Genomic DNA, 13,054 nt, shown 5'->3' on the forward strand with positions numbered 1-13,054 from the left:
TCCAGCACTTTGGTCCAGACTGAAATATCTAAACAAATATTCGATGGAATTGCCATGAAATTTTGTACAGACAATCATGCTCCCTGGAGGATAAATTCTAATGGCTTTGGTGATCCCCTGACTTTTCATCTACTGACACAAGCAAACTTACCCAGAAAATATCTCAACAAATATTGGATGTTTGCCATTAAGTTTGATATAGATGTTCATGGTTCCCATGGTTACTAAGTTTTGTGGATCCAAGTGAAATATCTCGAGAAATATTGGATGGATTGGTATGAATTCTGGTGGAATTTGGTCCCCCAGGACGAATTGTAGCTACTAATGTACACCATCATCAAGTCAAAATTTCTCTTTGTCCAATATTTTAGTTTATGACAAAACACCCACAAAACTAATGATATACTTTTTGTGATGCACTTTTTGTGCTAAATAGCACATTTTAGCAGGCTAAACTAAGATGGTTTAACATCGTAAACAGCAGCATGTTAGCATTTAGCAGTGTGAGCATGTCATGCTTAAATTACCATCTAGCTCAAAGCCTAAATACAGCATCACAGTGCCACTTGCATGGATGTAGACTGAGTGTTGTTTCTCTGCATTTTAAATTGTACCCACGGTGCAATTAACTGCAGCCCTCTGTTGCTGTCATACACAAAATGTTGAGCTGAATGTAAAAGAAAATGCTTGTCACAATAGTAATTGTTTCTGTGTGCTGAAATCTTTTCCCCTTCAGTATCAACATTATTACATGCCTGTGCTAAACTATTTTGTTGTTTTGGGCAGGAAAAAAAAATGCTCAGAATAATTATTTCCAAAGGCTCACAGCTCCTCCTGTCACAAATCCAAAAGTTGACCACGACTAATAAATGCCTCTTTTGTAATGTGAATGCTGTTGGATTGGAACCATCAAAGCTTCTCGCAGTGTCAGTCCAACTTAATTTGTATAACATTTGATTTATTCAGCCGTGCAAACACACTTTAATGTTGATTTGGCTCATGTGCCTGTGTGGGCGTTTTCCTATGCAGTGTACACTCCACACAGCTAAGTCTTTCCAGGGGAAGTGATAAGGTGGATGTTGAGGGCCATCCATGGCTCGTCATTTAAGGATATGGGGCTGCCACTGGGGAGTGATTATAGATCCATACTATCACGTCTAAAAAGGCAAACATACCCTAAAAGCCTCCAACTGGAGCAGCCTGGGATGCATTATTTCCTGTTCTGAAGGAAAAATATTCCTAAAAAATGGATATAGATAAGCTGCTGCTTCTCCTCGCACCCGTCAGGCAGACAGCTGGTAAATGGAAATAAGGTTGGGGAAAACATCACTGTGAAAGTCCTGAAAATATTGATAGGATAGACTGAAATCTTGCAACAAACGCCTGTTGTGCACACATGCGAGGAGAAGCATGAGTTTGGGAGTATGGATTTAATAGCCAGGTGCGTGCGTCCGCGTGCACGAGAGAGAGAGAGCATGTGCTCGTGTGTGTGTGTGTGTGTGTGTGTGTGTGTGTGCGTGTGTGTGTGTGTGTGTGTGAGGGAGAGAGAGAGAGAGAGAGGTGAGAGACAGAAATAAGAGAGAGAGAGAGAGAGAGAGAGAGTGAGAGAGAGAGAGAGAGAGAGAGTAATGCTGCTCTCTGCACCGAAACTGCGTCTCTCTCATCGCTGCGTCGCGGAGCGCACCACCACCATCATTCCATCGCTGTCCACGCGTTTCTCAGCCTACACAGCAACCAGTGCATACATTATAACGTAGTCCACGGACCATGTTCACGACAGTGTTGCACAACAAGACCCACAAATAGCGTTTACTCATAATCAGACAGATTTTCACGCACGCACAAAACCCCCCCATAAAAGACAGAAAATGACCCATCACACCCAATCCATTATTAAACCAATGAACCCCCCCCTTCTTTTTTTTTTTTACCTGCAGATGTGATGTGTCGCCTGTGTGAGGTGAGAAAGCTCAGTCTGTGAAGCATAGAGCATCATACCCATGAAAATGATGATGTGGGAAGACGAAGAAACATCATGTGGAGCGACAGAGTGGGGTGGGTGGTGGTGGTGGTGGTGGGGTGGTGGAGAGGTGGGGGAACACCGGGCCTATGCGTCGTGACACGATGAAAAAATCCTACTCACTCAATTTCTGGATGGAGATGAGACCGAATCCGCGGGCATAACGTCGATGACTGGGTATCCATGTACCGTCAACAGTTCTTCAGAGGCTCCGTGTTCGTAGCCTCAGCATCAGCTGGTTATAGCAGCAAAATCGTCATTCCTGTGAGCGACGCTGCGGACAGCCAATAGAAACACGGACGTCTGCGCGTTCCAGCAGTGGTTTTACATCCAGTATGAGCTGTGATAAAATAAAACTTAGGGATGGAAATAAAATCTAGGACGCTGTTTGTTTAAGCCTAAATGTGCCTCATATTAACAACTGTCCCAATAACACAAAGATTTTAACTCCGTCTGCTCTTGATGAGGCTGTTGCAACCCCCCGTTTTGGTCAAATCCATGTTGTGTCACTGATTAAAAATGTTCCTGCAGCTTGTCTCCACTCTCCTCCACCTACACCTCCCCCTTCATGACTGCACTAATTGGCGAAATCAGCGTGAATTCACCGGATTCACAGACACCGGCTCGGTCTGTTTTATAATGAGCAGGTGTTATGAATATTTTTGTGCATTAAATGTGCTGTAGCTCTACTGGCAGCTGTGCAAAAAACACAACTCTCTTACAAAGGCCATGTGTTCTGGGTTTGACCTCCACACCATGCTTTTGGCTCTTTACTGCCACAATTTTATCACAGAAAACTGTGAACACTCAACATCACGACATTATATTTGTGATATTTTTAAGCAGGTGTGATTTAGAGCTGCTGTATTCACTGATGCATGCAGAAGATGAATGTTTTTGCTAATTTGTGAAATAAAAGTGGCAATACCTTGTAGTGGAGTAAAGGGGGAAAAAAAGCCATGCAGTGAAAAATGTATTGAACTATAAAGTTACAGGAATATTATCAGCAAAAATACTTTACACAAGTCGAGTTTGTACTTTAGAAAATGAAACTACTTATTATGCAAAATGGCCCTTTTCATAATGTTATTATAACTACTAATATACAGTATATATATAGACACTTTATGTAGGCTTTTGTTTGACAGTGTAATTTATCAAGTATCATAATTCATAAGATGATATATTGTTTATTTAAAATATAAATCAGTAAATTCCACTGGAAAGCAGTGAAGAAATATAAAGTACAATCAAATGGAAATATTCATTAGGGTGCATCTTTTTAGAATATAATTTTGTGTTTTTTCTGTGCAACAGCCAGTGGTGGATGATTATTTCTGAAGTGAAAGCATCAATGTGAAAAACAACAAAAAAACTATTAAAAGTTAAAGTTCTGTATTAAAAATAACTATTACATAAGAATTATCTGCAACATTCACATATAAAAATAAATATTATGCTATACAGAATGTCCCATTTCAGAATGTATTATCAAATTGGATCATATTGAACATAATCAGCAACTGAGATGGAGCTAATATAATCATTTTATTTAATTTTGGATACTTTAATTTATAAAAATGCCTCATAATTTATAAGATGATAATTTATTGTGTATCTTAAATCTTATAGCTATCTGTATAAGTCAGTTTAGCTGTATGTAATGTCTTCTGGAGTGTTGTGGAAAAGTATAAAGCAACATGTTGCTAAAGTACAAGTACCTCAAATCTGTAATAAAGTACAGTACTGCTTACTCGCATTGTCAGATATGCAACATTTTACATTTAGCTCTACAACAGTCATTGAGCTGTACTCATAAAATGTGGATAATCTGGTCACAGTCCTTGCCAATGGAAAACTTTCTCACCTAGATTTGAAGGCATATTTGTTATTTGAGAAGAACTTGAAAGATTTGATAATTCTGTTGTTGAATGTGAAACTAGATGACAGTTTCCCTGCTGGAAAACCTGATGTGTTTGGAAGAGGTCTTTAGTCAGGAATATATGGACTTATTGGGCATGGATAGACTTTCCAGTTACAGCATTGAGTATTCAATGATTATCTTTTAGATAATAATCAACAGTGTGGGAAGTAACTAAATACATTTTCTCAAGTACTGTGGTCCACTAAGAACATTTGAGGTACTTATACTGTACTTGAGTATTTCCTTTTTATGCTACTTTAGACTTGTATTCCATTATATTTTAGAGGCAAATATTGTACTTTTCACTCCACTAGATTATACTTCTAGTTACTTTAAAGATTAAGATTTTACATACAAACATATTATCATTTTAACATGAGATAAGATGAAAATTAATTGTATGTATTTTTTATTATTGATGTATTCCGTTGACAGGAACAGTGCTCATTAGTCTACAAAGATAAAACATTGTAGTCAGAATTAGCCTAAAAGGTTCATTTCAACTGTTGTTGATGACATTATGAAAAATGACATAATCTTATAAAATTCATAAACAAAACATTCACCAGTAAATACAGTGATGTCACAGTATATAGCACATGGTAGTAAGCTACAATATATACTAAATAAAGATTATGAAACATTATACGATACACTGAGAAAGATCAAACTATGCAACAGTCTATAAAGTACTATATAAACTTCAGCTACATGTTAATGCATCAATATCAACAATCTAATAAATTCTGCTTAATGAGAACTTTTACTTTTGATACTTAAGTACAATTTGCTGATAATACATGTGTACTAATATGTGAATGCAGTACTTTTGTAACTAACACTAGATGTGTGGTGTTACATCAGTTAGTCAATCAATCAATCAATCAATCAATCAATCAATCAATCAATCAATCCTGCATCAATTCTCATTATTTTTCCTCAATTGCACTGGTTTATTACAACTATTTAACCCAAATCCCACCAACATATTTAATATACAAGGACTACCAACTGGGGTCCCTGAAGACCCCCAGAAACTACTGTAAGAAACAACCATCACAGCAAAATGTTAACATATTTCTTTTCAAAACATTATTAGTTATGTCATAAATCATCTGGAAAAAAACAGGTTATTAATATTTCAGGAAAGTGAGTTAATTTGCATATTTTGTAAAACGAAAATATATACTTTACATTATTATACTTTATATACAAATTGCAGTTTTTTATCCCTAGTACAATCTTTTCACAAAGCCTTCAAAATAACTAACAGGGAGCCCCCGATGGTGTGTGATACTTTAAATTAGGACACATAGCAAACATTAACTCAATAAATAGTTCCATCTATTAAAACTACATAGCCAGAACTGGGTGCTTTTGACTGGAGTCCCCGAGGACCTCAAATCGTTGGTATTTTTAAAAAGCACTAACTAAAACAGAAACAGAAAACGTCATGAGGAACAAATTGATTGACAAAGTCATGAACAATTGGAATGATAAATAATTGGTGATAAATCACCTGTGAGATATGACAAAAAGTAAACCTGTGAGGTCTGCGGGGACCTCAGTCGGTATGATTAAGGTTAATCCACTAATGGGATTTAGAAATAGACTGTTATTTAATTATTTTTATCTAGTATATATATCATTTTTCCATTTTCATACATTCCCCCGTCCAGACCTTCCAGGTGCATCAGCTCTGTCTTCTTCTCCTGCGTGAAAAACAGGAAGCTGCAACCAAACCAAACCCCAAAAAACCAACATGTTTTCGTTTCCACACGACATGTAGTTTATTATCCAACCCCAACACGTGACAATATCCGTGTTTATAAAACGACAAATGAATTATTTCCTCCCCATCTGTCTCTTTCTGTCTCTCTCTCTTTCTCTCTCTCTTTTTTTTTCTTCTTTCTCCCACCTCTAGTGAAAAAATCTGAATTACAGCACTGCGCGGTGGACATGCGCGGAGCTGCAGCGAACATGGCGGCTTGCATCTGATAGAAAGTGAGGAATCTCCCATCAAAAAAACACCCCCACTGTTCAAACGGTTTGTACGGCTCATGTCTCTTTATTTCTCTCGTGTGCTGCAAATGACGGGTTTGTCTCTCGTTTGTCTTCCGCGCTGCGATGAAACGCGGTCAGTTTTCCTGCTGTGTGTCCATGCAGTGAAAAGGCAAGAGGAGCGTGTTTACTGTATTTCTGTGCAGGCGGAGAGCTTCGCTGCGTACAGTAGCTACATTCAACTCTGCAGATTTTCCCCCTCTCTCTCTCTCTCTTTTTTTGCTTTCTGTTTACCGGATTCCTGCAGAGGATTAGGCTGCTGCAACCGAGAAAAAAAAAACGTCTGGCTTGATCTCGCAGTCTTATAAGTATCACGCCTGATGTTGGAAAAAATGTAACGTTAGCAGTGTTTTAGCCTGTATATAATGAGCACTGTCCCGCCCACAAAATGTGATCATAAATGAAAATGCGTCACACACTTTTCTTCACATTTCATTTTTTTCATCTGCTGATTCTTCCCCCTTTCTCACAACCGAAATCCTTTTAAATGAAAGTCAAATATCTTATTTATGAGACACTCATGCTACCTATAATAACACAGAGGTTTGATGTCACATGCTGGCAGCTGTTTTTTTGGTGAGAAATAAGTGTGTGATGAAACTTGCTGGATATCCTAAGTTAACATGCTGAAGGTGACGCCCTGCAGCGGCTCACACCCCTCAGCCTCTCAGCTCTAATGTGAGCCTTTTACTCCAAACTGGCCTGCTTGCAGAGACTCTAGGCTGAGGCTGAGAAGATGCTTTTCAGTCTGGATTTGTAGCATGATCACAATATTGTCATGTTTAAATAAAGGGGCACATTTCCTCTTTAGTCCCACAGAGGGGTTTACTGCAGGGTGAACCTATGTAAACATCTCTTTATAAGTCTTTGCAATTTAAATACATTGCAAATGGTTTATAGCATTAAATAGAACTGAAAGTATTAGTTTTAATTGATTAATTGCTTGACAATACTGAGTCAAATAGCTGGATCGGTGTCAAAGGCATTGGATGACATTATTTTAATAAATAACAGTTCAGTAAAATTATATCGATGTATTAATTTGTTACATTTTGTTTTACAAAGTTAGGGAAGCAATGTTTATTTGTTTTAAATGATTGATAATTGATTAACTGTGCCATTTTTGCTTGCAGTAATTTTTCAAGCAAAAATGAGAAATGTTAACTACTACATGGTTCATACCTGCCAATGAAAAACTTTCTCCATTGGATTTGAAGTCACATTTATCATTGGAGAGGAATTTTTATTTATTTTATCATTTATTGAGTATTCAATGATTATCTTTTAGATAATAATCAGCAGCGTTGGAAGTAACTAAGGACATTTTCTCAAGTACTGTAGTCTACTTTAGAACAAAGTGAGGTACTTGTACTTTACTTTAGTATCTCCAGTTTATGCTACTTTTTGTAGGGAAATATTGTACTTTTTACTCCACTAGATTACACTACAAGTTACTTTACATATTAAGAATTTTTACACAAAACATGTTATCATTTTAACATGAGGTAAGATGAACTTTACTTATCGCTATACTTCCAGGAAGATTATAAACTGTTGGATGGACAAAACCAGAATTTGGAAACCATCACGTTGGCCTTTAGAAAACTGTGATCGCATATTTCACCATTTTTCTGACATTTTACAGGCCAAATGATTCATTGTTTAATCATTTGGTCCGTACATCCAGCTCTAGTATCAAACTCATCTAAGTTAGAAGGGGCAGAAATCAATTAATGGCTTTTTGGAAAAAGATACTTGACATTTTTTTAATTGATTGCCTTTTGATGCAAAAACAGTAAACTTTATTTTGTGTTGTGCTGATATTTTAACAATTCTTTTGACATCTTACCATGGTCAGGCATCTTTTAATTATTTTAAACAAACTTTTCTTTCAGTTGTACAAAAACATCCACTTTTTATTCTGCATCATCAAAATGATTAGGTATCTTAATGTTTCGCAAATGAAAACGTTTGTCTTACTTTTAGGTCACTGAAAACGTAAAAGAAACCTATATGATATGCAAATGTTATCAGTGCTGAAAAGATAAGTAGATTCCTCAATTACTGGTCGACAAAGCACTTTTAATAATTGATAATCCATTAGCGTTAAGCCGTATTTCAACTAAGAACAGCTGGCTTGTTGCTTTTCTCTGTTTTGTATCATGAATATTTTTGGGTTTTTGGACTGTTGGTTGCATAAAACAAACAATTCAAACATGTCACCTTGAGCTCTGGGACCTTGTGACAAACCTTTTTTCGCAACTGTCTTTTATAGACATTTTAAAGACTGCAAATTGTAAAAGTAATCAACATCATGATTGATTATTTGGCTATTCAATTCATCATCGGTTGCAGCCATGTTGTCAATGGAAAACATTCTAAGGAATGACTTTAAATAATGTTCTTTCATATAACTCAATGTGAAATTTATTTTGTATTCTGAAATAACAGTATTTGTTTGAGCATCAAGTAGAATAAAAATTCAAGACGTCTTCATATCTGCATTACATTATTGTTTTCAAAAATGAGCCTATTATAACAAGTATACATGTGCAAATTATAAACTTTTACCCTTTTTTTCCATCATGAAAAAATACTGTCACTAACTCTTCGACAGCTCCTCCTGTCAAGCAAGAGTTACGACCTCTCCTGACACCAGGTCTTGGGTCATTTTTCAGATCTTCTCCCTGTTGGAGTTTGTGAACATTACGCTAATCCCAGATCAGTGGCTGCCTTAGTGGAAATGGAGGCTGTAAAAATTAAGTGCTTCCTGGTCTGCCGAGCAGTTTTGTCTGACCTTCTTGAGCGAGGCAGACAGACCAGTACAAACAACTGAACCAGTCTGGAGCTGAGCGAGTAGCAGAGCTGGAATCCTTTTCATGTCGGCCAGCAGACGTCCCACATCCACACATCTTAATGGCTTTTTATGGCAGCTTGGAATCTTTATGGCTCCTTCTGACTCAATGGGATTCGCTGCTAAGACAGAAGGGTTTTCAGAGGGAGGGGCAGCCACAATACATTGCAGATGCTACAATTCTTAAAGATGTGGAAAGGAGACGTTATCTGGCTTCTGGGGAGATTTTAACCTTCGAAATTCTGGATTTTATTTGGAATTCTTTACATATTTTGATGCTCTTGCTCCTTGGATTACTTTTCTGCCTCATTTTGAGCGATCGCTATGTAAGGACTTTGCAGGAAGTGGGACTATGTTCAAACCTGATCTCTACCAGATTTTCAAGATAAACAGTGTGGTAACAACTTTATTATTAATTCTTACAGTGCATCATGAAAGTAGGGCTGCAACTAACAATTATTGTCATTATTGATTTATCTCAGAATTATTGTCTTGATTATTCAGCACAGTTTCTCACAGCCCAAGACGACGTCTTTAAATATCTTGTTTTGTTAAACCAACAGTCCACAGTCCAGTTTACTATCAGACATAACAAACAAAGCAGCAAATACTCGATATACGAAGATGAAACCTGAGAAAGTCTGCTTATAAAACGATTTAAACAATGAACTGGTTATCAGAATAGTTGCTGAATAAATTCCTCTTGATCAAACTCAAACTCTTTGGCTAAAGGTGTTTATATTAACAACAAATACCATTTGTTGGACACTTTTATTTTAAACCGCCTCACAAGTGTGCATGTTGGTGGTGTTTCTGGTGTATGACATTTCATAGGTTATAGTTTTTATTTTTATTTTATGCACAATTCAAGCAATGTATTCATTCCTTCAATCTTTATTTATACAGTGTGATCCAAAGAGAGCAGTTCACTGTGTTTTGTGTATACGACAATCAAAGGAAAAGGAAAAAACAGCAACAACAAAAAAACAAAACAAAACAAAAAAACAAAGACAAGCATAGCACACAAAGCACATACTAAACTGTAAATTAGGGTTGCAACTAACGATTATTTTCATTATGGATTAATCTGTCGATTATTTTCTCGATTGATCGTTTGGTCTATGAAATGTCAGAAAATGGTGAAAAATGTCAATAACCATTTCCCCAAGACCAAGATGCAACCTAAGCTGCTCCTTTTGTCCCGACCAACAGTCCACAATCCAAACTTATTCAGTCTACTGTCATCGAAGACTAAAGAAACCAAAAAATATTCACAGTTAAAAAGCTGGAACCAGAGAAGTTTATTATTTTTTAAAAAAAACAAAAGACTCAAAACGATTAACGATTGTCAGAGTAGTCCAGCAAAGACAAGATTGTGGACTGATCCGGCTGTTATTGCTGCTGTTTTACTTTGATCAGCAAAGTTTCAATAGTTTAGGGAGAATTATAATCAGTTTATGAACAAGCTTTGAGAGATCAATTCAGTGTAACAGGATTAGAGTAATGCAGTCACAAAAGTGTTGATCATCTCGGTTCCCTGTGACTTTTACAACTTGAAATGAAACCAGGACAAAAACAGTGATGTATTTAAAGGTGCTGTGTGTAGAATTCAGTGGCATCTAGCAGAACAAACCTGGCAGAAATGGAATATAATATTCACAAGTATGTTTTCATTAGTGTATAATCACCTGAAAATAAGAAATCTTGTGTTTTTGTTACCTTAGAATTATTTAATTATTTATATCTACATAGAAAGCGGGTCTTCTTCCACGGAGCCCGCCATGTTGCACCGCCATGTTTGTACAGTAGCCCAGAATGGGCAAACCAAACGCTGGCTATAGAGAGGGCCTTTTGTGTTTTTTTTGCGAGTTTTGCGGCCACCGTAGGTTATCCTACATACTTGGAAGGGGAGGGGAGGGGTTATCAGTTGGTTGCAATCTGCAACCTCACCGCTAGATGTCACTAAATCCTACACACTGGCCCTTTAAAGGGAAGATGAAGAAATTTTGAAAGATAGTAGGACATGATTATATGATCACTCTCCAACATAACAAAAACTGGAATTAATGTTTTATTGAAGTTTATAATCTCTTTATTTTGATGGGGATGTGTATTAAAATTAATCACTCAAAATATTCCCAGTATTTAACCTAAAGTTGAACATTCATTAACTGTTTTACATGAAAAAACAACAAATCTTGCTTGTGTCATTAATCAATCACCTATTGAAGTGGTGTAATAATACTCACATCACATAGTCTATTAAAAAAAAACTGCATCCATAGGAAAAAAATCAAACGCCTGCACACTAAGGTGTCATTTTTATTCACATAAACAACATTTTGATCCAAGTGAGGTCTTTGTCAGGTCAAAAAGTTTTCAATGTTTTTATTGTTTCATCACCGTCCAAAGATTCTTTATCCACAGCATTTATTGTGCATTCTGCTGTTTTTCTAAATACTATGGATGACGTTTCTGGACTGTTTTGTCTCTTCTTTAGTGTTTTTGTGGGTTACTTCCTGCCTGACTTCACTTCCTCTGCAGCAACACGTTTAACTCTTCATCATGGGACGAACACCGCACAGAGGTAGGCCTTTACTGTGGTTGTTATGTCATTATACTGACGATTCCTACCAGATAATTTGAGTTTTTTGAGTCTGGGATTTTTTTTTGTCACAAGCTTGTGTAGAACTGTTGTTCAATGTTTTATGCCTTCATATCCACAGTGATTAAAATCTGTGTATTAGCAGCTTTCAAATGCTGATGAGCGGTTCAATCATCTTTTGATTTCAGATCAAAAAGAGGAGAAGAAGGAGAGACGAAGCAGCATCACAGCTGGCTCTGCCCTCGACAAATCTAATGGTTGATGATTCTGATCTCATCACTGACGATCCTTTCATTAATCTAAAAGTTTTTGAGTTAAAAGCTTTTTTTATTCTGCCAGTTCTGTTTCAGTACTTGCCTTTACTGTGATCAGTCATCTATTTAGTCTGTTCAGTAACATCTACGGCGTATTTGCAAAATATTATCATAAATGTTAAGCTTTGTCATCTGAGGGGGATTGCCCTCCATCCAAACATCCAAAGAATATGTGATAATTATGTAGGTTTGTTATATGTGATTTACCTGAAATGTTCAGATGTTGATTACTACTTTGTGGTTAAAGTCCAATAACATTCAAGTATTTTCACAAGATGTCAAATATTTCATTTGTCAAAAAATAGCACTGCAGGAGGTTTATTCATGTTAGTAATTGTAGGTTATGGTTGTCACTTAACTGTGTTTTCTGTCACACTTTACAGTTACAATCTTTTAAGTAATCACTAGTTTGTTTCTGTTGTTACTAGAACCGTTCAGTTGGGAAGAATATCTGAGAAAAACTTCCTCCACTGCAGCCTCGCCTACTTGCTTCAAACAGGTAGCTGATCATTAAGATGGATTTTTTAAGGTCCCATATCATTACTTTTCCTGATATTATTGTTTCCATTCATGTGTTCTTGATTTGTTAATATTGTTAAATGCAGTATGCCATGGCTCAGAACAAGTAGGCTGTTTCTGATGTATTGTAAATTGATTAGTTGATAAGTTTGGTGATATTGAAAATCTTTTTTACTTCCAACAAAGACTATGAATTGATTCATGACAGATAATATTAGACCTTCAAATGAATAAACCAGTCAGGTGATCTGATACAGTGAAGACCATGTCCAGTGTAACATTAACCATGATGTCTCCTTTAATATTTGATCATACTGGTTTGTAACTAGAGGAAGATTTGATGAGTCATCCAATCATAGGTGTCCTCACAGTACGTGACCGTGATGGAAGGTCCGTTTGTGTGTCCCTCTGCAGTCCAGAGTCCCCCCATCCAATGACTTTAAGGCAGGTATGAAACTTGAGGCACGGGACCCCCGCAACTCTAACTCTGTGTGCATCGCAACGGTGATGGGCATGATGGGTACACGTCTACGCCTGCGTCTGGATGGTAGTGACAACACCAATGACTTCTGGAGACTGGTAGACTCATCAGACATCCAACCAATAGGGACCTGTGAAAGGAACGGAGACATGCTCCAGCCGCCGCTGGGTGAGTGTTTCTGAAGCTTTTGAGTTTGTGAAGTGAAATACTGGAACAATTACAGTGCTTAGACAATGGCTCAAACAAATATACTCAAAATATGATAGATGCATATGC

At 36.9% G+C, this 13,054-nt stretch overlaps 2 protein-coding genes across 7 annotated transcripts in view; one reads left to right on the forward strand and one right to left on the reverse strand.

Annotated features, from left to right (window-relative positions):
* Positions 1 to 2,552, reverse strand: part of LOC137180128 (cyclin-dependent kinase-like 5) — a 42,645-nt gene extending 40,093 nt beyond the window's left edge. For all 3 annotated transcript variants that reach the window (XM_067585386.1, XM_067585377.1, XM_067585395.1), the window contains exon 1: positions 2,144 to 2,552. The gene's annotated coding sequence lies outside the window, so the exon portion shown is untranslated. The remainder of the gene's footprint in view (positions 1 to 2,143) is intronic.
* A 3,216-nt stretch (positions 2,553 to 5,768) lies between these two features.
* scml2 (Scm polycomb group protein like 2) overlaps positions 5,769 to 13,054 on the forward strand; it is a 29,668-nt gene continuing 22,382 nt past the window's right edge. The window contains exons 1-5 of one of the 4 annotated variants that reach the window (XM_067585428.1): positions 5,769 to 5,991; positions 11,360 to 11,446; positions 11,653 to 11,721; positions 12,207 to 12,277; positions 12,712 to 12,946. In XM_067585428.1, the coding sequence (XP_067441529.1) occupies positions 11,425 to 11,446; positions 11,653 to 11,721; positions 12,207 to 12,277; positions 12,712 to 12,946 (397 nt within the window). In that variant the 5' untranslated portion in view covers positions 5,769 to 5,991; positions 11,360 to 11,424. Of the gene's footprint in view, positions 5,992 to 11,359; positions 11,447 to 11,652; positions 11,778 to 12,206; positions 12,278 to 12,656; positions 12,947 to 13,054 lie in introns of those variants that run through there. The other 3 variants (XM_067585421.1, XM_067585444.1, XM_067585436.1) reach the window with 3 other exon arrangements.

This window comes from Thunnus thynnus, chromosome 1 (genome assembly GCF_963924715.1).
Source record: "Thunnus thynnus chromosome 1, fThuThy2.1, whole genome shotgun sequence".
In the NCBI taxonomy this organism is placed as follows: Eukaryota; Metazoa; Chordata; class Actinopteri; order Scombriformes; family Scombridae; genus Thunnus; species Thunnus thynnus.